Below are 25750 nucleotides of genomic sequence, written 5' to 3'. Positions count from 1 at the left end.
TCTCCATTCTGCTCTTATCCAGGGCTAAATGCCCCATGACCTCCCAAGCCTTGCTGTTTCTTATCTCCCCTCCAGCCTGAAACACACCCTGACAACCAATCTCTCAGTGACTTCCCAAGTTGCATAATCCACGCCCAGATGCCAACGGAAGGCTAAAAGTGCCTCTCTCCCCTAATTCCACGCCCCAATGGTTCCCCGAGTGCCAGTTCAGGCGAATAAGTGACTTACCTCCATGACAGTGAAAGTTCCTAGTCAGGAGAAAAGGTCTGCCAGCTACTGAAGAGAGAGCGACTCTGGAAGTAGGAAGGGTCTGGAAGCATCTCTCAAACCCACAGTGAGAATGCTTACTGTTTGTCAGGCTATGGATATAAAGGACAAAAACACTAGGCAGGTTTTTGTTGTTTCCGAATGTTTTGTCTTTCTACCTACAAACTGAACCATAAGATGCCCCATTTGGGGGACTCTGACAAAGAAGAAATACTCCTGATTTCTAAGAGCCGGCTCCATCTTTGTTTGCTCCGCATCTGCAGGTGGGGTGGAAAATTCCTCTTGGAATTAAGAGCACCTGCCCACAGAGCAGAGGCTAGGAGCATGCCCCGAAGGTTCCCAGCAGGTGTGGCTGCTCCGACCCCCACGCCCAGACCCCAGCACACACCCAGAGCCAGATAGGCTGCTCCCTCTCAGCTGATTTTCACAAGAGCAGGCTGGGCTCCTCAGGGTCCAATAAACAGGGGAAGCTGTTTAGGAAAGTTCTTAGCTCTCCCAGGCTGGAGGAGAGTTGCTGCCTCCGAAATCAGAAGTCTTAGCCCTTCAGAAAATATCTCAGAGGAGAAAAATTCAAAGTTTGAGCCTCCAATTAAGCCCTATGTTTGCTTCGTATATATTTTAAGCTAATAGAATGAGAAATTCATCTTGACTCAATTTAAGAAAAGAAGTATTTGAGTGTCAGTTTTAGAGGAAACATAGACGGGATAGAAAAAAATAATTAGAAGCATAAAAAAGTAGACATTATGCTACAAATGGGAGTCAGAACGTTTCATGTAAAATTCATGTCAACTTACCAACTGGTACGATTGTACTTAAAATATGCTGCCCAGGGACTTCCCTGGCGGTCCAGTGATTAAGACGCTGCGCTTCCACTGCAGGGGGAACAGGTTTGATCTCTCGTGGGGGAATTTAAGATCCCACATGCGGCTTGGCCAAAAAAAAAAAAAAAAAATGCTGCCCATAGGGGGCGTCCTGGTAGCAGGGGGCGGTGTTCTATCAGGCTGCGGGGGCAGCAGGCCTGCTTCCCTTTCCTTCCCTCACTGCCTTTATTCAGCTCCCCTTCCCATACACTCGGCAAGCTACTCGGTAAGTTCCAGTATATTCCCTTTTTAAGTAAAATAAAGTAAAATAAAATAGTCTTCTCTTTACGTAAGGATTTATTATCATGTCGAATAACACAAGGAAATATTTAAAGCGCTAAATATATATGTTAAAATAGAACTACAGACAGTAGGAAATGAAGAATGGATGAGATTAATAAATGAACAATTTTGAAACACTGAAAGTGAACAGAAATACCATATTTCCTCTAGCCCATAGGTAACTATAAAAATTAAAGAAAACCTAAGAAGGTAAAAGGTAAAGCAGACACAAAAAGATCTGAGACAACAGAGGGGATTAAATTATGCAAATCTGCAAGGGGATCAACAGAAAAAATAGAGAAATGTTAAGACTGTTTGGGAGTTCAAACATAAATAGTCCTTCTGTGGAAGTGCACAGAATACCTGATTTTATCTTTTCAGCAACTTCTTTTAGAAACCCTATCAATCTTATGTTCAGAAATCTATGCTGGATTGACTTTACGCAGTAACACAATTTTAAAAGCCTTTTTAAAGCAAGGAGGGGGGTGGAGGTGGGCAGGGGAGTGAAACTGTAGTATCATTTAATAAAGCACCTATATATCAACCTGGAAAATAGCTTTGGCATTTACTTTATTAGTCAACATTTTATTTTAAGGAAAAGCACTGGGTATCTTTAAAAAAATACAGCAACCACAAATTGAAAGGCCTCCTGATGCTGCACTGTTTGAGGAGTTTATTCCTTTCCACCGATTGCATGTGGCCTGGGGGCCACTTTCTAGCTGGGAGACCCCAGAGGAGGGTGCCACTTCCTGTCTAAAGAATGAGGGGCTGGACACAGAGACCAGTTAATCTGACCAGTCAGCTCCTTTATAGCTCCATGTTTCCCACACCTCCTTTGCTGACACTCTTAGGGGAGAGATATGTGTTGCTTTAAATCAGGGTTTACTATACTGTAACAAATATGGATAAATGGAACATCTCAGGCTGCAGAGTTGTCAATCTGAAGTCTAATCTACGCACAAAACTTCAGAAAGAGAGGAAAAAGGCATACAATGGAACACAAAGGCCAAAAAGCTGCTCTTCTCTGCTTAGTATAACAGTCATATAGTTGACTGGGGGCTATAAATATTAGTTTCATGATACAAACTGCTATGTGGCCTCAAAGTTGCTCTCCAAAATAGATACTCAAAAAAAATTAATAATAATAATAATGCTGTGCTTGCGTTTAGTGCCATGGGTCCATTCTCCCTGCTTCAGTGGATGAAAAGTCATAGATATTTAGAAATACATCTAGAACACCAACCATGAGTTCACATATAGGTACTTCTCACAACTAGCCACTGAAATTATAAACTTGTCAAAGAATGCGGCAAATGGCTGTAAGAATGTTTACACATTCCTAGATAGAGTAGATATCTAGAATAGAACATCAAAGGTACTATAAAATCATAGTCTCTCAGGGCTTCCCTGGTGGCGCAGTGGTTGAGGGTCCGCCTGCTGATGCAGAGGACACGGGTTCGTGCCCCGGTCTGGGAAGATCCCACAGGCCGCGGAGCGGCTGGGCCCGTGAGCCATGGCCGCTGAGCCTGCGCATCCGGAGCCTGTGCTCCGCAACGGGAGAGCCCACAAATCATAGTCTCTCTGCAAATAAAGCACTTTTCATTCAGTTCTATGTGAAGTTTATTATCGAGGAGGATGACTATAAACTGTATACCTCTAGAGCAACCATGTCTCCCAAAAGGCACAAATAATGATTTTTTCACTTGAAATAATAATCTTCATGTAAAAATAATTCAGAAGGTGAGGAAAGACAGAAGGGTGAAGGGATCCATTGACTACATAGCTAATCATTTGTGGATTCTTTCAAATGAGGGATGTGTAACCATAACTAGGAAGCATATTTACATAAGGTGTCTTAAATTCAAATCTAGAACTCTTTTATAGTCAAAATAAACCTTCTAACATTAGCCTTTTATACACTCAATATCAGAAAACATTCAGTGCACATTAAAGTGATCTTGGTCAAAAGCCACTTTATTTGCTACATCTTTAAATCTGTCTGCCCTCCTGTCCTTGGCTTGGGCTACATGGCAACATCACCCAACTTGAGACTGATGGATCATTTTATCATAGTCTCGACAATCACATCCCTTCCTGTCATGAAAACTGCTGTTTATACTTTATCATTTTGGATAATTAAACTGCTTTTCAAATGTTTTCAAAGACTTTCAGAAGAGAGGTCCGTTACGGAAGACATAGACACATAGAGGAGAAAACACTGCCTTCTAATGGGCCCTTTAGTTTGGGCCTCCAAGATGATTACACACGGAGATGAAATGGGTTTTGTTCTCGGACACTACTGGCAGAGATCAAATTTAGAGGATATTTCTGAAACCTTATCTGCAGATTCCATTCCTCTCAAGAAAAAGGAGAGAAAATTAGAAAATTCAGAAGTACTCTTTACATCAGAGCATCTGATTGATCCCATTAATTTTGGAGCTCACTTAGGGTCGCCTCCCAAGAGAAGTTTTCTTTGAGAATGGCAGAGCTGCATGATGACAGCTATCGAACTTTGGTTTTAAAGAAGGGGATTTAACATAGATTTCTCACTTTTCTATGGATTAAAAACGTAGAGAGTTCAGAACATCAGATTCTACCCCTTGCCGGCTGTTTGGATAACTTCACAGTTGCTGCACCCTTGGGGTTTTAGGTTTCTTTGAACCCTCTGCGACCTGTTGAGGCTTCCCAGCCCAGCTGGTAGAACCTTCCATATCTTACTTACAAATCAGTGCAGAATGACCTGCTGGGACTCACGTCCCACCGATGATAAATACCCTCAATAAACAGTGTGAAAGTTGTTTTCATTAAAACACGTCATTCATGTCACAGAGAAGGGTGGCTAAAAAGCTTTGTTAAAGAACAAAAGTTTAGGCCACAAAAGGTTAGAGTACTGGCAAGTTGGAAGCTACCAATGCATCAGCAGCTGTGGCCTCCTGTGTCTTTGGTGCATTTGTTTAACTCAGCAGGACACACTGCTGTGGGGCTCACAGGACCCCCCAGGTGAGACTAGCAGATGTGCTCTGGCACCGAAAAAGAATAGCCACTGAGGCAGGCGCTGTAGCCCCCAGAAGGAAGATGGACAGGCTGGAGGATTCCCAGGGAGCAGCCAGCTGCTAGCAGAGCGCCTTGAGGCAGTAAGCAAGCTGTGGAGGCCCTAAGTTCTGTGGGACATTTCGTTCTCTTGTTCAATTAATTACTCAGTAAAACTGCCTCTAGACTGTGCACACTTTAAAGGGATAGCACATGGTTTGGACAAATACCAGTTATGGGGAGACACACATACAGCCCTGACCACTATATTTACAACATCATCCGGTCATAATCTTGAAAGACCATTCGATGGACGATGATGACGTGATTGTGACTGATTGTTTTTAGGCATCTGGCAAAATACACTTGTGTGTAACAGCTGCTTTTTTTTTAAATTTTAAAAATGTTTACATATGTACAATTGTCCTTGTATGCTGATATAAATATGAAAAGTAAAAAAAAAAGAAAAAAAAAGAAAAATACATGTTTACAGTTAGCATATGGGATATTGGCCTCTCAAGCTTTAAAGTCCTGCAGAAGAAATCCTATATGCCTTAGCCCAGCATGCTAGTTTCTATTATGGGATGTTGTTTCCTTAAATGTGGAAAACAATAAACAGAAGCCTCATGCACATAGCATTACTGTCTACAATGAGGATGTGCTTCAGAATGTCGAGTTCTGAATCCATTATTGTCCCTTAGGAAACTTGCTACATTTGGGTCATGTGAGTTAATTTCAGTGATATTTCTACATGTATCTGTCATGCGGATTATCCATTAACATACCAGTACCTTAGTTGTTCCATGTTATAGTGTAACATTTTAGTAGTTCTTTTCATGGTTCAATTAAATATGAAGCCAATGACAAAAAGAAAATGGTATCCAGATGTGAGTCTCGGCTTCCTCTCCTCTGTGGCATTCAGAGATGTTTTCGAGTTGTTTGAAGAGCAGATAGATTTGCAGTGATTCAGTGAGGCTGAGTTTCTATAAAAGTTGAAGTAAACAGTTTCGATGTATCACATGTAAACAGCTGATCTTAAATGGATGTCTCCCATAGCTGCACAACAGAGAAAAGCAAAAATTCACACTGCGAAAGCAGGAAACAGACATATTCTGAGCTACAAAGATGAAAAAGATTCGGTAATTTCATCTATACTTATGTGATTGTGGATGCGAAGTCTCATAATGGATAAAATAAACACTCTAATTTTTAGTTCTCTTTTTCCTCTAAACCTGAGTCTCCACGTTTTTAACAACGGCCACCTTTCAATACACAAAACCCTCACATCCTCATTTAATATTGGGCTGGCCAAAAAGTTCCTTCGGTTTTAAAGTAAAAATAAAAGACACGTTTTTCATTTTCACCAAAAACTTTATTGAACAATATATTCACCCTTTTGTTCCACTACCTTCTGCCATTTTTCAGGCAACTTCATAATTCCATCTTCCCAAAACTTTTTATCTTTTTGAGCAAAGAACTGTTCCAGGTGCCTTTTACAGTCTTCCAGGGAACTGAATTTTTTTACATTAAGAGAATTTTGTCAAGACCGAAATAAATGGAAATCCGAAGGTGCAATGTCTGGTGAATACGGCAGATGAATCAGAACTTCCCAGCCAAGCTGTAACAGTTTTTGCCTGGTCATCAAAGAAGCATGCGGTCTTGCGTTATCCTGATGGAAGATTATGCGTTTTCTGTTGACTAATTCCGGATGCTTTTTGTTGAGTGCTGCTTTCAGTTGGTTTAACTGTATGCAGTACCTGTGGGAATTAATCATTTAGTTTTTCTGGAAGGAGCTCATAATAGAGGACTCCCTTCCAATCCCACCATATATGCAACATCACATGCTTTGGATGAAGACCCGCCTTTGGTGTGGTTGGTGGTGGTTCATTTCGCTTGCCCCACACTTTCTTCCGTTCCATGTTATTGTACAGTATACACTTTGCATCGCCTGTCACAATTTGTTTTAAAAAGAGAACATTTTCATTACGTTTCAGTAGAGAATCGCATGTGTAAATATGGTCAAGAAGGTTTTTTTTTTGCTTATGGGGAACCCAAACGTCAAAGCAATTCAAATAACCAAGCTGGTGCAAATGATTTTCAATGCTTGATTTGGATATTTTGAGTATGCTGGCTATCTCCCACGTGGTATAACATTGATTGTTCTCAATTAATATCTCGATTTGATCGCTATCAACTTCAACTGGTCTACCCGACTGTGGAGCATCATCCAGTGAGAAATCTCCAGCACAAAACTTCACAAACCACTTTTGACACGTTCGATCAGTCACAGCACCTTCTCCATACACTGCACAAATCTTTTTTTTGCTTTTCAGTTGCATTTTTACCTTTCTTGAAATAATAAAGCATAACATGCTGAAATGTTGCTTTTCTCTTCCATCTTAAAAATTAAAATGGCTACACAAAAATTCACCAATTTTGATAAGTTTTTTTTTTAAATGCACGCTGACATGACAGCTGTCACAATCCAATCCAACAAAACTGTTTCGAGTGCAGTTAAAGACAACTAAGTGCTATTAGAGCCATCTTATGGAAAAAACCAAACGAACTTTTTGGCCCACCCAATATTACTTGAAATTTTGAATAAATTAAATATTGTGTCTCAAATGAAATAATTTAAAATATTATTTTTTTAAAACTACACATACCCTTATTTTCCCCAGGATTCTGATACAGCCATCTAGAACAGTGGTTCTCAACCCAGCTGTACATTTCAATGATCTGGGGATGTTTTAAAAATCCCACTGCCTAGACAGCACACCAGACCAACTAAATCAGAATCTCTCTGGTTGGGACTCAGGCATCAGTATATTTTAAAAGTCCTTCAGACAATTCAGTACAGTCAATGCTGAGAACTACTGACCTTAGGAAAGTGTGAGTCCATTAATACCACCACCACCCAATTAAAAATCATTGCTCTGGGCCTGTGGTCAGGCTATACACTCTCCAAATCCATCACTATCTGCTAAACAATTGTCCTGTCTCAGGAGTGGACATATCAGAGTAGAATGATGTATCCAGGGCAGGATGTCAATTTCGTAATTCCCTCACCTCTTCCCTCTCCTGGCCTCTGCCACCATTTCTTTTTACCAGCCCCATTGATATCTAATTTCTAAAATACTCAGTAATTGCCTTAATGGACTGAATACAAGTTTGGCATGATCAAATATAAGTGCAATTCAGTTCACCAGAGAAGGAACGCCAATTAAAAAAAAAGAAAAAAGATCAAGCTGATAAAATATGTTTCCAGGCAATATCATGTGGGTATAATTATTATGAACATGAACAAAGAAAGACTAAGATTAGTGTAACATAGGTTGCATCCAATTTCCAACCAAATCCCATTTTTACTGGAAATCTGGGGCCAGTCATAGTATGATACCCAATGAGTTTCTAAGGAAAAAAAAAAGGAGAAATAGCTAAGTGACTAAGTGGATGTTTCTCTACAGATTCTCTTAATATGTTCTCTTGACTCTTCATGGAAATATTCTGTTACCTACTTTAGGTCCACTTTATATGTCCTTTTCATTAAAAAAAGACACCAAATCTCTCAACTGTGAGGATCTTTGTGTGTGGATGACACCTATTGGTGGAGACAAGTGAAAATGAATGGTTAAGCAGGAGGTGTGCAGGGCGTCTGAGGGAAAGAAGATCTGGATTGACGCTCAGATGATGATACAGAGTAGTTAAGAGTCCAGACTTCACCTTCAGTGAGCCCAGTTTCTTCACAAACGGTTACGAAGATTAAATAATAAATGACAGCTCGAAGAAAGAAGAGAGGAACAAAGGAATGACACTGGGGAAATCTGAAGGTGACGATTATCCCAGTGAGGAAAAAGGAGCAAAGAATTGCCAAGCCATCGCTTTTAAGAATAGGCATGACCTTGGCCGTGTCTGGATAGCTGTAACAGAAGGCTTGCTGATAGAAAGATCTGCTCGTTAGATTGTCCACAGACCACAAAGACAGCCCAGAGACAGGGGCTGCCTATTCTATAGGATTCTGCTACTTGCTCATGGGAACCAAGAACCAAGCAGACCTTTCACACAACTGTCCCCAAGGCTACAGTCTTCACAGCTGCCCCACTCAGCCTAGAGAAAAGGTCAAGGGCCAGCCATTTCTTCTGGAGGATGTCATTTTCATGGGCTCTCATGTGGGAACATCTCCAAAAACCTGCACCCTGGCATGACAACAGTTAAAAGAATGTCCCCAGTTAGATAGAACAAAACAGCAATGTAGACAATTTATCAGGGAGAAAATGTGAGGTGTTCTACTTTAGCAATTCCCTGGGGAGGGAAGGAATGACATCAGCCTAAGGTTTCATTACCACATACTTATATCACAAACAAGTGGATGCCTACTCACAAGTCTTTTTTTTTTTAAGGCCAAAAGCTGAGTGCTGGGAATCTGAGTTATCGTCTTCCTTTCCATCTTTTACCATTGCCCATATTAATATATGAAGGTAATTTTTTGTATGGTTAATAAAATACCACCGATTGTTTTTAAAGTCTTTTCGATTATAGTGATCTAACCAGCACATGTTTTCTTACTGACTCTGAATTGATCAAGTTAAAATTTGAATGATCCATGTTTACCTTGGGCCCCATAATGTAAGTTCAGGGTCCAAGAGGCTCTGAAATATCTTTCAAAGCCAAAAGGTCTAGGAACCAAGGACCCACTAGCAGATAAATCTGTCCAGGCTTTTAAAGCTTTATTTTTTTGCAACATTGTTTCTGAGAAGATCAAAATTATAGTGTAACTGACCACAACAGAGCCTGCACACCAATAAAGGTAATTATTCTTTAGTTATATCTTTCACGTAAGTTTCTGAGGGTTGGTCTGCCTCTCTAAACTCGACTGTATCTCAAATTTCACATAATGGATGTGTTCTGGGAATTATGTGAGACTAAATAAAATCATAATTTAAATGTAAAGGAGGACTTAGTATTTACATGAAACTTCTGATGAATCATTTTTATAAAAATAGTAAATTCCAAATATGTTTTTAATGTTTTTTTTTAATAAAAGGTTGCTAAATTTCACCATACCCTTGGCCATACTCTTTTTTTTTGTTTTGTTTTTTTGTGTTTTTTTTTGCGGTAGGCGGGCCTCTCACTGATGTGGCCTCTCCCGTTGCGGAGCACAGGCTCCGGACGCGCAGGCCCAGCGGCCATGGCTCACGGGCCTATCCGGACCGGGGCACGAACCCGTGTCCCCTGCATCGGCAGGCGGACTCTCAACCACTGCGCCACCAGGAAAGCCCCCGCCATACTCTTAATATTACAGATTTTCAAGGTTCCTTTCCTTGTACAGTTATCCAGATTCTACCCCCATCCCCAAGACACTGATCTGACTTTCTGTCATAGGTTCCTATTTTTTAAATCCTACTCGGTGTTATTAGCCAACAAAAGGCCTGAGTTAGCAAACTGGGCATGGAAATGAGGCTGGTTTACTTAATCTCTGGCATTTCAAGGTATATGTAAAAACTGATAAAGCAAAATACACTCTCTGTTTTGTCTCTTCCAGGTTGTAATATAGTAGCTGCAATGAATAATAAAAGATGTAAATATATAGCAGTGAATAATTAATATAAGCCAAATATCTCTAGAATTCATCAATAATTAAACAAATTTGCCAATACAAATCTGGGCCCAAAAGCCCCAAGAATCTACTATTTTCCAAACTCAATTTTTCTCATGTTCTTATGAACAAAAAAAGGAAAAATGGCTCTCTCTTTTAAAACATCAACTCACAGATAAACGATCATGACTGAGGATGTTAGCATATGGAAGAAGTTCCCACATACCCTGGCACTTTGTCGGTTCACTTTCTTCTCCTCATCAGGAAGGGGAGGCATTGGATAAGGGTATTTTCTGCTGGAGGCAATAGACCCAGTTGACGAAGAAGGAGACTTGGCAGGAGATAAAGTCCTGAGACGTTGAGAACACATGAAATACATATTATGTGATTGCCTAATATCTTTTCAAGTATCTGAAAAATGGGTTCAGAAAGAACCCTCTGATTTCTACTTTCATAGGCCACTACTGCAAAGGTTTAACTACTGGGACATACTCTGTCATTCACAACACTAGAATGCTAGAATTTTATCTTCCTAACTTCAAAACTGCAATGGATTGTTTAAATATTAGTACACAGAATACTTTTCAGCTAGAAAGCCACTAATGAGGTTTTTTATAGAATAGATTTTTAAAAAGCTAAAATGAAGAAGGGATCAAAAAATACTCTAAGAGCTCATAGTGGTAAATTAAGTGTACGATATATTAATAGTCTACCTTATTTTTATCACTTAATGTAAAAAATGTTTTTAGTGCAGTAATTCCAATTATAGTTTTAAGATCTGAAAGTACAACTGATACATTTATTAGTTACTAAGTCACACACCAGTTTACACAAAACTCATGCATTCAGAGGCCAGTGTGTTAGTCGTGAAAGAACAAAGGCAAATACGAGGGTTTTAATAACACATTAGTAAACATGCAAGCGGTAAGGAGTGCAGAGTTCCAGCCAAACAAAGAGTCTGATGAGAACATACAAAAATGGTCTGATTAGTCCCTACAATCATCATTTCTGTATAGGGGAGGATTCTAAGCCATAGACATAGACCTTGGTAACTCATGTAGGGTATACTTGTCATGTCAATAAGGTGGCAACACTTTAATGACTGGAATTTTACTAAAACTAAAACCAAACACAACAACAAAAACTCTTCCTATTTGGATAATGTGTTCTCATCATGGAGATATTCCATATGAAAGATCTGCATAAGCTCTTGGTACATTATGCTGTTCTTGTTTGATTCTGCATGCACAGTGGTAATATTTGTGACTAAGCAGAGCGCACTGGAAGAGACCATATCTGCTATTTTGTCTTTAAAGTGAAAAAAAAACAGCTGAGAGTGAAAAGCCTCGATTCACACTGTGTCAGTGAAAAATAAACATGATAATTCGGCAGTAGCTACCCATTCACAAATGTCACCACTACACATCCATGACCCCTCAATTCCTGGTGCAAGGCGGTAATGACCACATCACTGAACTGGTGGCACCGCCATGCTGAAGCACAGGTACTTATTTCAGTGGGGTGCGTTGCATCTGCTGTAAGTGACTGACTCAGCCTGCGACTGCTTGTGGTGTGGTAGCCTTCTGTAGGGGGGAGATCTAGTTACTGTACTGCCTGCACCAAATGAAGATGTCCTTTTCTCCCTGATTTTAAATTTCCGTTCCTATCCATATATCATTCTTTGCTCTGGTTCTGCTGTAGTTTTCAAATCAGTTTCTATTTTATGGACACTAAATTCAAGCTAAGATTTGAAAATAGTTTTTCCTACAAACCCTGAGATTTGGCTCAGTTTTAAGACTCAAGAGTGATTCAGTTTACTTTAAATCTGTAATTCCTAATGTTTCCTCTGTTTCTGGAAAATGTCCAGAAATGTTCACTCCTTAATGTGAACTGTCCCAATATTGCAGCTGTTTGACCTCTGCTGTATTAATGCTATCCATCGCGGAGGAGATGGTTGGAACTTAGAATGTAAGTACTTCAAATCCTCTAAAGTACTATTTTTTTTAAAGTACTATTAAAGCAATGTACTACCACATCTTTTTCTAATTCAGAAATTCATGATTATTTTCCATTTTAGGAAGACATTTCAAATAGGACGATGATCTTTAGGAAACAAATTCAGTATGTGTAGAATGAGCACATACTTTTGTATGTAAAGATTTAAATATATCTTTCTAAAACTAGGGATATTAACCTGGGTTTGGATTTTAGCCTAATCACTACTGATAAGATATCCATGTTCAGAAAAACGAGTCAGGTACGCAAACAGCTAAATCTTGTTTACTTTAGGGGATCATACAAACTGAGTCCTCTTTTTCATTCTCTGCAGTGTGTGTGGGTGTCCATAGGATGAGGTATTATTGGCTTATAGCTTCAAAGTCATGCCAGCCATTCACTCGGCCATGGGTCCAAGTGACCAGCTTTGTATACATACAGGGCCATTCCAGTGAAGGTGCTGGAAGTCCAGTCTTCCCCTCAAATAGCTTTCCCTGGCCAAAGCCAATGAGTTTTTTAAAAACAAACATAGTGGTGTCCTCCAGAACCCCACAGAAACTGCACATTTACTACTTCTCACACTAACACACTAGTTTAACTGACACTTTGGATCCTAATGGGAAGAGAAACCAAGCAGCACAGTTTAGGAGGAGCAAGAGGCATCAGGTGTGAGGTTGGGTAGTGTGTGACAGTATCAAGGGAATATCTTGGGGGGATGGGCAGCACCAGAGCAGGCGTCAAAATAAGAGTAGAGAACAAGGCAGGGTAAATCAGTTTAGGGAAAACAAACTTCATATTTCACAAATGTCTACGAAAGACATTTCTTCAAAACCACCTCCAGGCTCTTTTCTGACCTTGGCTACTTGGTTGGTGGTTCCAATCTGGCTTCCACTGAAAACCAGGCACCAGCCCAGCTCATTCATTTACAAAGTAAATTTTGGACAAATGCTAACCGTTATCATTACTGCGTTTTTAAAAACCGTAATAACCATAGTGGGTGCCATTTAGAATTACACAGTGAAGGGACGTCCTGTGCCAATGGATTGTAGTGTGTCTTGGGGCTGCATCAGACCTCCTGGGTTTGCCTTCTGTAGATAGGCAAGGCCAATCTCACTTCTGTCCCCCAGAACAGGCAAAAACCAGGCCAGTCACACACGTGGGACACACGCCTACCACCTATTCACTCGGCTGTGCTCATGTGCAAATTTTATAGTAGTCGGATGGAAAAAGAAGAGATTTTGGAGTCAGAGCCAGGCTCGTAATTCAGGTTCTGACACTTACTGGCTGTGCTATCTCGAGTTACTCTTTTGCTTCATAGAAAGGGAATAAGAATGCCTACATCTCATGATGTTGTGAGAAATAAAGGAACAATGCAGGCACTCAGACAGTTATTATCATTAGTTTCTTTCCAGAGTTACTGCATATCCACAAGATCATGGAAGAGAACTCACAAACCGCTGATGAAGTGAGGAATCCAGTGGATAATACCCAATAGTAAGGAAACCGTCTAAGAGCTTGTAAAGCACTGTCACCAACAGAACTGCCCCCAGGATCTAGGTATGAGAAGATAATGCTCTCACTCTGACCTCACCTGCTCCTTTGTGATGATCTGAATATATATTGACCACAATTTGAGCAAATGCTGTCCTATGAGAACTGGCTAAGGGAGCCCAAGTGAGGCACTCCGATCGCTCAAAATCTTTTGGCATTTGCTTTGCTCTTCATAGTGATATGGATACAATTTTTTTTTTTTTTTTAAATGCTGGGCAGTATTTCGGACCAGTTTTCTGCAAAGTCCCCACATTGCATTTTGATAAGGATGCCGCAAACCCCACACCCCGTGGGTGACTAATAAAGTGACCTTTGCCCTCATTGGTGGTTTTGGCAGGAGAGGTAGCCCTGAATGACCTGGCGGCAGATGAAGCAGACCTGAGCTTAACCATAGGGCTGGCAGAGCATAAGCCAAGGTGTGGGTGCTCTGTGCCTCCTACATGAGGCTTGGTGTGGACAGACAGTGGATGAAATTCACTCTGTTGCGTTAGAATCATTGCGTTGCAAGCCCTGGGATACCTCAATTATTCACCACTTCCACAAAAATTCTATGTTGATTTCCAAGTCTTACAGGCATAACCCTTAGTAACCCCCAAATGACAGTTAACTTGTAACCCTCCTCTGAATTATATCTAGCCTTTAAACATAAATATGGATTTTTAATAAGGAATTCCTCCTATGACTGTCCACTGTAGGACCAACATCTCATAGTACAAGAGGAGATAAAGGAACCCTCTACAATTGCCCTTGCAGCTTTGCACGTGCACCCGGGGGAGCTGAAGCATTTCCCCATCCAAATTACATTTAGTCATGCAGCTTCTGGGCAGACCTGGGGGCTGGTTTTAAGAAATGTGAACTCTTCTCTGGGACCCACGTAAACTACTCAGCTTACCCAGGGAGGTGAATCAACTCTTCCGGAGTACCATTTCACAAATTACGGCTGCAAAATGCTAAGTCCATTTAGGTATATAAGCCCTACCCCATAAGGGACCAAAGTCATTGTGTTTTGGTTCCACGGCTAATACAAATTATAATCTGCCCACAAGCCTGAGGAAAAGAGAAATAGGACTGCAGGTGAGCCAAGATTCCAAATAACATTCAAAATCATCTTACCTGTCTTCCTGACGCTGGCCATCTTGGGAGCTACAGGTGAGGGTGGGATGTTTGAATGTGAGTGTATGTATATGAGGTTCAGTGCGAAAGTGGTATTAGCAGAGGGACAGGGCAGGAGGGAAAGATGGGGTATAAAAGCAGGAGGTATTTTTGTGAGCAGGCAGGGGTTATGCTTCCCTTGGGTTATATGCAAATGTATGGATCAAATTAAAAACGCAGGTAGGTCTAATCATTTTCTCAAACTATACATGTCTAAACTAAATGGTACACTGGAAGAGAAAGTCCACCTTATATGGGTGCTGAGAGTTAAAAACACATACATATTTTGATATCTGATAAATGCTGACCCAAGTCATGGTAATAAGTAATCTGAAAGCTTATTGTTGAAGTTATGTTCAGAAGAGGTAGTAATTGAGTCTATATTGCTTCTTTACATTAGTTGTCCACAAAGTAGTCAGATATAAAGTCCATGTTGACATCTAGGAAGTCAGTTTGATATTATAAAGAGTGAAAAAAATGCCATTAAGAGCCGTGGAAATTCTCTCTGACCTCTAATGTTACGTGAGCTGCAGTGAACTGAGTAAATTTGCTAGTTTCTAAAATGTAGGAGTATTCTGTCTGCTCTTTTGTGAATCAAGATCGTGTTTCTGATCTGTTTCCTGTTCTATCTGAAGGGTAAGACAACGACATTCTTACTGGAATAAAAAATTCCTTTAGATGCTTTTTTGAGAATCTGTAAAACCCTTTTCCAGCATAGCCTTCTCTGATAGCAAATGGTTGTACTGAACAAATAAAGCCTAAACTCATTCCACACACTCTCATGTGGTCAATGTTACCTCAACAATTTTCAAGTTCCATCAAATCAGTGTTTTTACTCAAAGTAAAATTCCACCACATTTCATATGGTTTCTTTTCACGTTTTTCCTTGAGTTTTTGTATGCACTATGCACTCTTCAGGCAGTAAGTAGGAAAAATGCATTATGAAACCGCTAGATTCTAGAAATTAAATTGTTCAGGTTAATAGTGCTTCTTTATTAGTGGAAAGTATGTTTCATGCCCATAGAACACTACATAGCATAGCGTGAAGAGAAAGCTACTAAAAAGCTCAAGATGGGGATAGGGACATGCACTAAATGGCAACCCTTTCAAATGGCTTCATTTGAAACGTTCAGAAAAGAACTAGACTTGCTCACGAAGCCAAAAACAGAGATCAAAAGGCAGCAAATAAACAAGGACCCTTTCCACCTATGGGAACTTGTATTGGGAGATACAAGATAGAGAGCCAGTCACACTACAGTATTTGAATGTGCTGGGAGAGTTTGAAAAGGATATAAAATTAATTTATAAAATACCTAAAGTATGGTCCTTCAGTGTTTTTATTCACATCTTCTACCCACTTAGCTACATTATAGTCTCTTTTGAACCATGGGTTTAAATACCTGCAGAAAGCAATGGAAGGAACAAAGAAAGCAGAACAAGATAGAAAATCTGAAAATACACAGCACAAGCTTAGCAAGGATGTTCTTCACCCTCCAAACACTAATGACTATAGCAAATAAACCAGGATGGATGCTGGGTGATTATGAGGCAGTCTGTACAATGACATGGCAATAAACTCAGCTACAACAAGGCTCAAGGCATTCTAGAATGCATTCAACCTTTCAGGGAAAGCCTTTCCAGTGGTTTCCCAAAGTGCATCAGAAGCTCTCTCTCAGAGATCTGTCAGCAGTCCCATTCACCCACCTCCAAAGTGGCTTTTTCCAGGCCACCACTCATTTGGCTTCTTGGTTTTCAAATGATAATGGGCCTTTCTGAGAATATTCAGATGGCTGCAATTCCAACCTGGTGTTTGGGAATATAACACCCCAAGAACAATTAAAAGGGGTCACGTTCTCTTTCCAATATGAAAGGAAAGATGTTACACGGCCTCTGTCTCACTCCTGAGAGCAGATCCCAAGCTGGAGTCAACGAGAAAGGTGACCCAGCTGGCTCTATGAGGAGCAGAAAGGGACCCACTCTTCTGATCCTGGAGCCCCAGCGCACAGTAAGTGTGGTCCCAAGAGGCCTCCATGTTCTTGAAGGTGGGTTTAGTAACTTAGGTGCAGCTGCGATGTCCCTTCCTCCCCTTTGTGCACTCCACACTCATGTTTCCAGTAGGAAATGGCCCTCACAGGTTGCCTTCCAAGTGTCTGATCACTAAGGAGTGACTGCCAGAGGATAACAACAACCTTAGTTAACGCTTCCCTGATGGATCTGGCCAAAGTCTCCATCAGAATTACTGCATAAAGAAAAATGTTAAAGGCAGTAAAATTATGAGTGCAAGGGTTTTGGGGTTTTTTTTGGTTTTTTTCAGTTTCTTTTGATTTTTACCCTGGGAGCCAAGCAAAATCACATTCTCTTAGAATATGCCCTTGTCAAATAAATACAGTTTCAACAAATTCACTCATGGAAGAATTTGGAGGTTTTACTGAGTTTTCTCATTTAAAAGGTAACTTCTAGAGATGCTATAGACAATAAAGATTCGAGCTCCATAAAACTTTTAAAGTTATTTGGAAACAAACCAGGGAAAGTGATAAAAAAACACTGCTTTTTTTGTGGTTAAAGTCTGCTTCTTTCCTCCATATTTAGTTTTAGTTAGTAGATACACTTAAATCAAGATACATTTCCACAGTTAAACAAACAAAATTAGATTATTTTCCATAGTGATTTTCCTCAACTTGTTAGCTATAACCAATGTACGCCACAAAATAACATCACGAGTTCCCTCCTGAGGGAAGGGCTTGATTGTTTTTCATGCTTACACGACCATTTTTGCTAAGACAGTGTCCCCTGACTTGAGAACAACTCGCACTTCTTTTTGCCTTTAGCCACAATCATTGCCAACTTGTGCTTTTGACAGAGATAGCCAATTAAAACTTGCATAAAGATTTCCACTGAGACTCTGAACAAAAAGAAAAAAGTCAAAAAGCAAGTGCAGCCACACATAAAGGCTAGTGAATGCTCTGGCCTGGGGAAAACCATAGAAAAAGCCCATGCAGCTGTTACCGGGTGAAACACAGCCGCATAGCAAACTGAGTCACCCACAGGCAGTCGGCCACTTCCAGGAGGAGACATGTGTTCCTTTCACTGTCAATCTCAGAAGCTCTAAGGGACAGCCATGGATGTTCCAGGAAACCTACAGCTACATGGCCTGACTTGCACATGGTGGACCTTTCTCTCTGTGTCCGGGAACATCTCAGAAAGCTGTGATCACTTCACTAGAGGTCACTGAAGAGAGCTCTCAACTGTAGTTCCCTCTGGGGATGTGCCCATGAAAGTGTCTTCACAGTGGGCCTCCTAACATCTCTAGGTAGTGCTGACTGGAGTGATGGGATTTCATCAAACTGTGATACATCTGCCTACGTGGCTTGACTTGGCTTGTAGCGCAACATGCAAAAAAAAAAAAAAAAAAAAAAATGCGTTCGACAGGAGAGGAGAGCTCTCTGTGTTCTCCAGGATGATGGAAAGGCAGAGGAAAATTAGCTGATGCTGGCTGGACCAGGACCACCTCCGAGCAGACGCTGGGGGTCAGTCACAGATCAAATGACCCTGTTCTCAGCCAAGGAAGGGACTTGGAGGCGGATTAAGTGGCAGCCCAAAATGAAGGGGCAGGTGGAGACTGACCTGTGATCCAGACTCCCTGTCTGGGGGCTGTCAGAGCCCCCTGGGTTTATGCCTTGGGATGGGACTGTCTGGGCGAGGGAGTGCCCAGGCTCAGGTGCTTGGGGCTCCCTCCTGTAAAAACACAATATATAATACAAAGTCTAAGCCAAAAACTTTCTTTACATCATGTACAACAGTGAGGAAGATGCAAAACTTTGAGTGGAAAAACAGTACAATAAACAAGGACATTTTATAGCAGAGTATGCATCTGGGGGGCATGTCCTGATGTTTCATCATCCTTTGGGATACTAAAGGGAATGTTGAAATAATGTTGAAATAAGGGACCCGATAATACCTCATTATCTAAAAAAAATTTTAAAAGAGATGTTTGTCCGTGGTCATTCTGCTCCTCTTATAATTACACAAGTGATACTGCTATATCAGAAGCAAATGGGATTATTTAACAAATACGGAAAGTATTTTAAAAACCTGTCGACATAATTCTTGATATGCTGTGTATTAGGATTTCTTTTAAGAAAAACAAAATAAAACATAGTGTCCGAACAATAAGGTATGTGAGAATGTGAGAACAGTGATCAGCTTCACGGACTTGGCTCCATTTAGGTTACATGAGTCATGTAACCAAATCTGAAAGTCTGAAAAATCTGAGAGCGTCCTGAACACTTCTTCTTCATAAAGATGACTTCATTATAATGTCTTATTAAATGTAATAATTATCTCACAGGCAAGATTTCTCAAGGGTTATCTATATATCATAATATTTGTTACATGATACGTAATTTTTTTTTAAAAAAAATAAGTGATTATGCTAGAAAACGTTGCTAAACACCAAGTGTTCCTTGGGTCCTAAACTCATAGCTTTAATACAATATTGGATATTTGGTTGTTGTTCACTTAAGAGTTTTCAAAGCCTTGTTATAGGAAGTACTGTTAGAACACTAAACAGTACACAAAGGAAGTTCTGAAGAACATTCTGCAGTTTTACCTGGACTCTCGTGAGCAACTGAGATAAGCTAAGAAGCTCTTACCAGGTGACCTCATGCAAAACAAATCAAACAACATTCCAAGAAGAGTTTATCCACAATGAGCCCTAAAGCATTCAAGCGCTTTGGGGATGTATAAGATAAACTCTAACGGATTAGTTATTTGTGATGGAGTTCTATGATGCCAGTCTGGACCATGCAGTGGTATCACTGGAACCTATCTATTGTTTCTAAGGTAAAGTATCCTCTAGTAAACTTTGACGAGCCACTTACAAGACAATACCATCAGCAGGAAGCTCCAAATTTCAGGGCAATGTTATTGTCCTGGACTGAAAAAGGCAGAGTATATGATGGAAAAGCTAACGTGAGTTTCTGACACGCGGTTAACAAATATCTGCTATTCAGATTTTTTTAAGTATTAAGGCATGAAGAAGCAATAGAGATGCAGGGAATCATCACTAGCACTGCAGTGAGAAATAAGTAAAAAAAAAAAAAATTTTTTTTTAGGTGGGTGCAAAGAGTACAGTTAATTAAAACCAGGTGGCAAGGTCCACAAGGAAACTAAGGATGTGTTTTATTCCATGATGGGAGATAAAGGTTTCAGGAAGCTTGGTTTTGCTTGAACTTTCTTAAGTGGAGAAACAAACAAAAAAAGTGTATGGTGTTTACTTCATTATAAGTGACTTTAAATGTAACTGCTGACCCTATCCCCACTATTAAAAAAAAAAAAAGTGTGGCTATCATTTAAAATGGATAGTGTTGCATTTAGTGACAATGATTCCGTTAAAGAGCAAGTTTAGGTAAATGCCCTTTTAAATGTCCTCAGAAGGAAAATTTAAAAGGGAACCATATTCCAGTAGTCTGAGAGAATGCTTAGATGGCAGCCATGAAGCCCTTGGAGCGGTGGTTTCACACTGTGAGCAGTTCTCATGCTCTAGTACAGTGGGAATCTTCCCCTGATGCTTCTAGGTTGTGTGAATACTGGGAAGAGGAAGGGTGACCCCTCTAAATGGCTGGACCCCCGGGTGATGAGAAGAAAGGAATGTTATCAAAATTCCCTTCAAACGGAACTGAAACACCACAATGGCAGGTTACTGGAGGACAAAGCCTGCAGCGAGGGTGAGACCCCCACTATCAAGGAGTATTGGTTTGGGCACAGTTGCGGAGATGCCTATGTAAAAGAGAAAAGCCATGGTTAATTTTAAAACGGCAAAAAAAAAGAATTAAAAAGACAAAACCAAGACCAAGAGGCATGGTTTACAGTTCTTTGATGATCTGGTTAATTAACTTTTCACACTAATTGCACAGGACCTTGGAGTGTCTTTTTCCATTAGAGGTTCAGACTTACTCAGTTGAATTAGACCGAGGTCTAAATCTTTTGCCTCTGATTTTCTTTCTGTTGCCTCCCAGGTTACCTGAAAAAGATGGTTTATGGCTAGATTTGAATATAAATAAAACAACCGCTGTGTGTTTAATTACTGTATTTCAAGTGGGTGCAATTCACAACCAGCACCAGCCCAGAACAGAGGGCTTTCGAGCATTGTGCAGCCTTCTCAATGTGTCCAGTGAGCTGGTGCTACCAAATCCCATCATTTCCCATCCAAGAAAAAAGAACTGGATTCTCTCATAATAAATGCCCTCCTCTCTGTTGGGAGAAGAGCTTAAGACCCAACAAAAAAGAACAAGTCTTTACAACCGGGAACCACAAAATATAGACTTTAGGTTATGTGGACAGACGGGTTCAGAATGCTGCCCTATACCTTGCCAAGAGTTACTGCGAGGTCGTCCATTTTCACAGATGTCCGAAATATGTTTTGTGTCTGGAATCCTTTCACTCCAAGAATGAGAGAGTCCATTTGACCTGAAATTGAAAATGTATATATATTGTTCAAAAATATAATCAAATGAATGTTTTGAAATCAGTAAGCAACATTTCTAAGCATTACTGTGCATTAAAATAAATCAAGAAAGAAAAAATCTGAAATGAAAGAATGAAGAGAACATGAAAGTCTTCATGAAGAAGGCAGAATTACACAACATTCAATTTAAGAAAAGTCAAATACAATGGAACCCCATTACAAGAGTTTGTAATTGAAAAGTATCAGGATGCAAGGCAAGCCAATTACATTCCCAAGAACCATATATAGCAAATTCACTACATATTTCGGTTACATAACCCACGCAACAGAGTTATAATGGGGTCCCACCATAGATGTTTCTTAATTGTAAAGCAATGGCTTCCATTCAAATACTATGAGAACATGGACTTCCAAGAGATTTCATTAAGATTTGCTCAATTGAACCTGCCTTTATCAAAGTAATATTTAGGTTTTCTTAAACAACAAAATTATTTTCTGAGAATTGGCATTTTTCTCCACAAATATGTTCCCCCCAAACGTGACACTGTTGGTTAACTGTCCAATAACTGAAATGAGTCAGATGTTTATCATGGAGGTGTCTCTCACAAAGTCCATGTACCGTTAAGACCTTCTGCTCTTTGTGTCCTGCCATCTTTAAATGAATTGTCTACAAGAAGCAAAATTTACATACCCACGTTGTACCACATAAGAAAAGCATTTTGACAAACTACATATACTTAGGAGGAGTCACATAATTTGGTACAATATTTAACTGTTTAAAAGTCAAAACCCATTGAGATTTTGCTAAAATCTGGTAATGATTCAAATTGATATTTTAAGCTCTTCTTGAAGTACTTTAGAAAATAGCACTGGACTTTAAATCTTTTCCACGTATCATACCAGTTAATTGCTAACAATGTCTATTTTAAAAGGAACTTTCTACTGATGAATGAAAATAAATGGAACTTAGCACAATTATTACATAATTCCCTAGATTTTTCAACACCATTTGCTAAGTATAGAATGACTCCTATTTTGTACAAAAGAACAACAGAAATTCTGCTGGAATTCATTGATTTCTACACTTCTTTACCATATTATTTAATTTAAAATTAAATACTTGACCAAGAAAATAATTATATAGTGAGAGAATTTAAGTAAATCTTATTCTCTTAGCCAAAAACTCCCCAATAAATTAAAAGAATAAAATTTTTGAACATCCTACTATAGAACTGTACTCCTTATGCAGAAACTAATCATTTTACTTTTGCTTTAGGCTATGTTATTTGAGTAAAAACATCCTTCATGCCGAGGACAGTTCCACAGAGAGTTCCCAGATCTCACTAATTCCTTCTATTCTTTTTCCTGATGTTTATAAAGAGTGAGATCCACTGCAGAATTTTTACAGAGTATTTACTCTATTTAGAACTCCAGAAGAGATCATGTTTCTTCTCAATAAACTAGCAATTTCCCTTTCAGTCTACAAAGTAACTACTGTGCCCAAAGTTATGCAGGGGGCTATCAAATCTTTTTTTCTATACATTACACCCCTACCAATAAGTTTAAAGAAACTCTTCCACAGGAATATTTTAGCTTTTTTCAATGTGAATGTAGGTCTCATTTCCTAGAACATTCCAACTATTTATTTCTTCTGTCAGCTTATTTTATTAAGCAGTTATAAAGCATGCAGAATTTTAAATGGTCTTATACACCTTAAGATCCTAGAGCAAGAATACAGCATCCAAGTTTAAGACATATAAATAATATATTAACCCCATTTGGACTGTTATAAAACTCAGGCAAACATTAAATATGCTTAAATTAATTTGGCAACCAAGCTCTAAGTTATAAAGTCTAGAATTAGTCATTCCAGGAATGAAAGGCAAAATCGTAATATTCAAATATATGATTCACAGAGAAGCAATCTTTTTTTTTCACACCAAGCTTAGCTTGATAAATTTAAAATTAAAAAAATATTCAATGCAGCATTATATTACCAATTTATTTTAACAACTGCTTTTATTGAAGCGTGACAGTAACCTTTTTCTTTGACTACCAAGCATGACATAAAGCTCACCATTTAAAATACGATAAAATACTATGTGTTGTTTCTTAGGCAGTATAAGAGCAAGATTGAAAAACCCTGGGGTTTCTATATAGATTTAGGGTTGTTATTTGCTTAGATTTGTTTTGTTTGGATTTCTGGCCTGATTTATTAAACCAGTGGTTCTGAGCATATGGCATTTTGAAGTAGAGTAATCAAAGAACAAAGGATACTATTTTTTTTTAACATTCAAGAAAGAAGGAAGAAGTAATCAAACCTGCTGCAAAATAATGAAATGTTCTGACTAATGGAATAATGTGTGATGGAACAGGTAGAAATCTGAAAATGCGACAGAAAAGCAGACCTCTTCTTAGAACTAGATGCTGAGTTTGTGCTCACTCCAGGAGGAATGTCGCTATAAAAAGAGTCGCCATCTCCAGGCTCTTTTACATAATCTCCCTGGGGTAACTGTCTAAGGCATAATAAACATTTCAGAGTCAGAAAACAAGACACACACATGAGCACAGACATATACAAATAGTATTTTAGGAAAAAAGAGGTAGGGATAATGAGCTCCATGAATCAAGTCTATAACAACATGTAAGATTATTAATAAATGTGACAAGTTAAAGTCATTCTAACTGTAGAGGTCAGAAATGCAATCACTGAAGTCTTTACAGTCTGGATGAACAAATCCTTGCTTCAGGGGAAATACAGGAAAAGATGAGGTTTTTCACTGTAACTTCATTACACTTAGAGATGTGAACTGCTGTTTTGTCTTAGAAAAAAAAAAAAAAAAAAAGACACACAAAAAAACCTGGTGCTGAAGGAGACATGTTGAGACAGACAGTCCTTGCCCAGATAAGGCATCGTTTTTCTCACTGTGGTGAGTAAACTATTCATAATTTCTAAATATTATATAATGTAACCTTGACTTGGTCTTAAAAGAACTGATTGATTTCTAAACTATGTTCTATAATTTAATCCAAATAAATTCTTATCGAGTTTTCTGTTCAATTTGGAGACTCACTGTTCATTTAACAGAAATATAATTGACAGAGATTCAAAGGGCAATCAAAAATGTAATTCTATAACTGCACACTAGAATGTGTAAAGGAAGATAATTTAGCAAAAGGAAGAAAGGGTTGAAAAAATAACAGAATTCTTGTTGAGACTAGAGGAAGGTATTTATAGGTGGCTGGTGGGTGATCTCCATTCTTCATCTCCAACAAGGGAAAATCTACATAGTCTGCACTATTACTGACCCCACTCACTCTGAGTTTGAATTAACTAAGATTGGAACAGATTTTTATTACTTCTCCTAAGGGAACAGGGTAGAAAACTTTAGATAGGACCGCCTGGTCAACCCTCCTACCTTGGTAGCTAATCTGATCCTTTGCCAGTGCATGGCCCCCAGACAAACAACTGCACCTCAAACTTGATTTGGTTCCATTCAGCACTAAAGTTGGAGGTGGTACAAACTAGTGTTGGACTGAGAATTTTAAACAGAGCTGTACTTAACTAGGTCTTCAACAAAGGCCCACATTTGCTAACGCCTCTTCCTATTTATTTTTCCCTTAGTTACCACACTAGTCATGGTTACTTGCTGATGCTAAATTCAATCCCTAAAATGTTTCGGCTGTTTCCTTGCTTATGCCAACTACCACATTGTTTTAAATGTTTAAAATGGTTGGTCATTTATTCTTTCGAATGACTGAATATGCTCTCTTATACTCTTTCAATCCTATATATTCACACATCTCTACAAATAAAATTGTTCAACTGATACAAAGCACCTATATTAATTTGTGTGATTAAATCTACTCCTCCCCTTTAAAGAAATCAAATTTCTCATTAGACTTGTATGTAAGATTGATTTTACCTATAATTCTTTGATACATATTCCTTCAAAATATTTTTAACCCTTTAAGTGACTTCAGCTCATAATCGTAATCTTTCTTTTTCCCAGTGTATTATGAAACATTAATTTTATAGGAAAAGCAATGCAATGTAATCTTTCTTTTTCCCAGTGTATTATGAAACATTAATTTTATAGGAAAAACAATGCAATTTCCCCATATTTATAGTGTTAATAACACAGGACAAATGATATATCTGCTTATGCAAGAGCTCTTTAAATCTCTGGACTCATATTTTCTGTCTTGCCTCCTATCAGTAAAATACTCTATCAATTCTTCGAAAAATGCTCTCAATAAAATCAAAATTCTGTAAGTTGCCTCAGGTAGGAAAATTCCCTTTTGTATTATATTAATATTTATAAAAGAATGCCAAAGAACATCCTATCAACATTACATTTCCAATAATAATCCTTATGGCTAACAAGTCATTTCTGTCACTATTACCTTTAATGATAATCTTTATAAATTGATGAGATGTGCCTCACTAAATTCAAATTAAATAAAGATAAATTCTGACTACACTTGATCTTGCCCATTAATCTATCCCCCAAACTACTCTCTCTTTACATGGTTCTGACATTGGGGCAC

The 25750-nt window shown here is 39.0% G+C and overlaps 1 protein-coding gene across 1 annotated transcript in view; it reads right to left on the bottom strand.

Moving 5' to 3' along the window:
* Nucleotides 1–3011: 3011 nt before the first annotated feature.
* The window catches only part of ADAM22 (ADAM metallopeptidase domain 22), a 197537-nt gene continuing 174798 nt past the window's right edge, over nt 3012–25750 (bottom strand). The window contains exons 23-26 of the mRNA XM_027102789.1: nt 21101–21201; nt 20689–20755; nt 10262–10385; nt 3012–5495 (exon numbers count right to left, since the gene is read on the bottom strand). Of these exons, the coding sequence (XP_026958590.1) occupies nt 5475–5495; nt 10262–10385; nt 20689–20755; nt 21101–21201 (313 nt within the window). The 3' untranslated portion in view covers nt 3012–5474. The remainder of the gene's footprint in view (nt 5496–10261; nt 10386–20688; nt 20756–21100; nt 21202–25750) is intronic.

The sequence above is a fragment of the Aethalodelphis obliquidens genome, unplaced genomic scaffold (genome assembly GCF_003676395.1).
Source record: "Aethalodelphis obliquidens isolate GAN/ISIS:26980383/991018 unplaced genomic scaffold, ASM367639v1 scaffold5, whole genome shotgun sequence".
NCBI classification, from domain to species: domain Eukaryota; kingdom Metazoa; phylum Chordata; class Mammalia; order Artiodactyla; family Delphinidae; genus Aethalodelphis; species Aethalodelphis obliquidens.
This window is presented reverse-complemented; position numbering and strand designations above follow the sequence as displayed.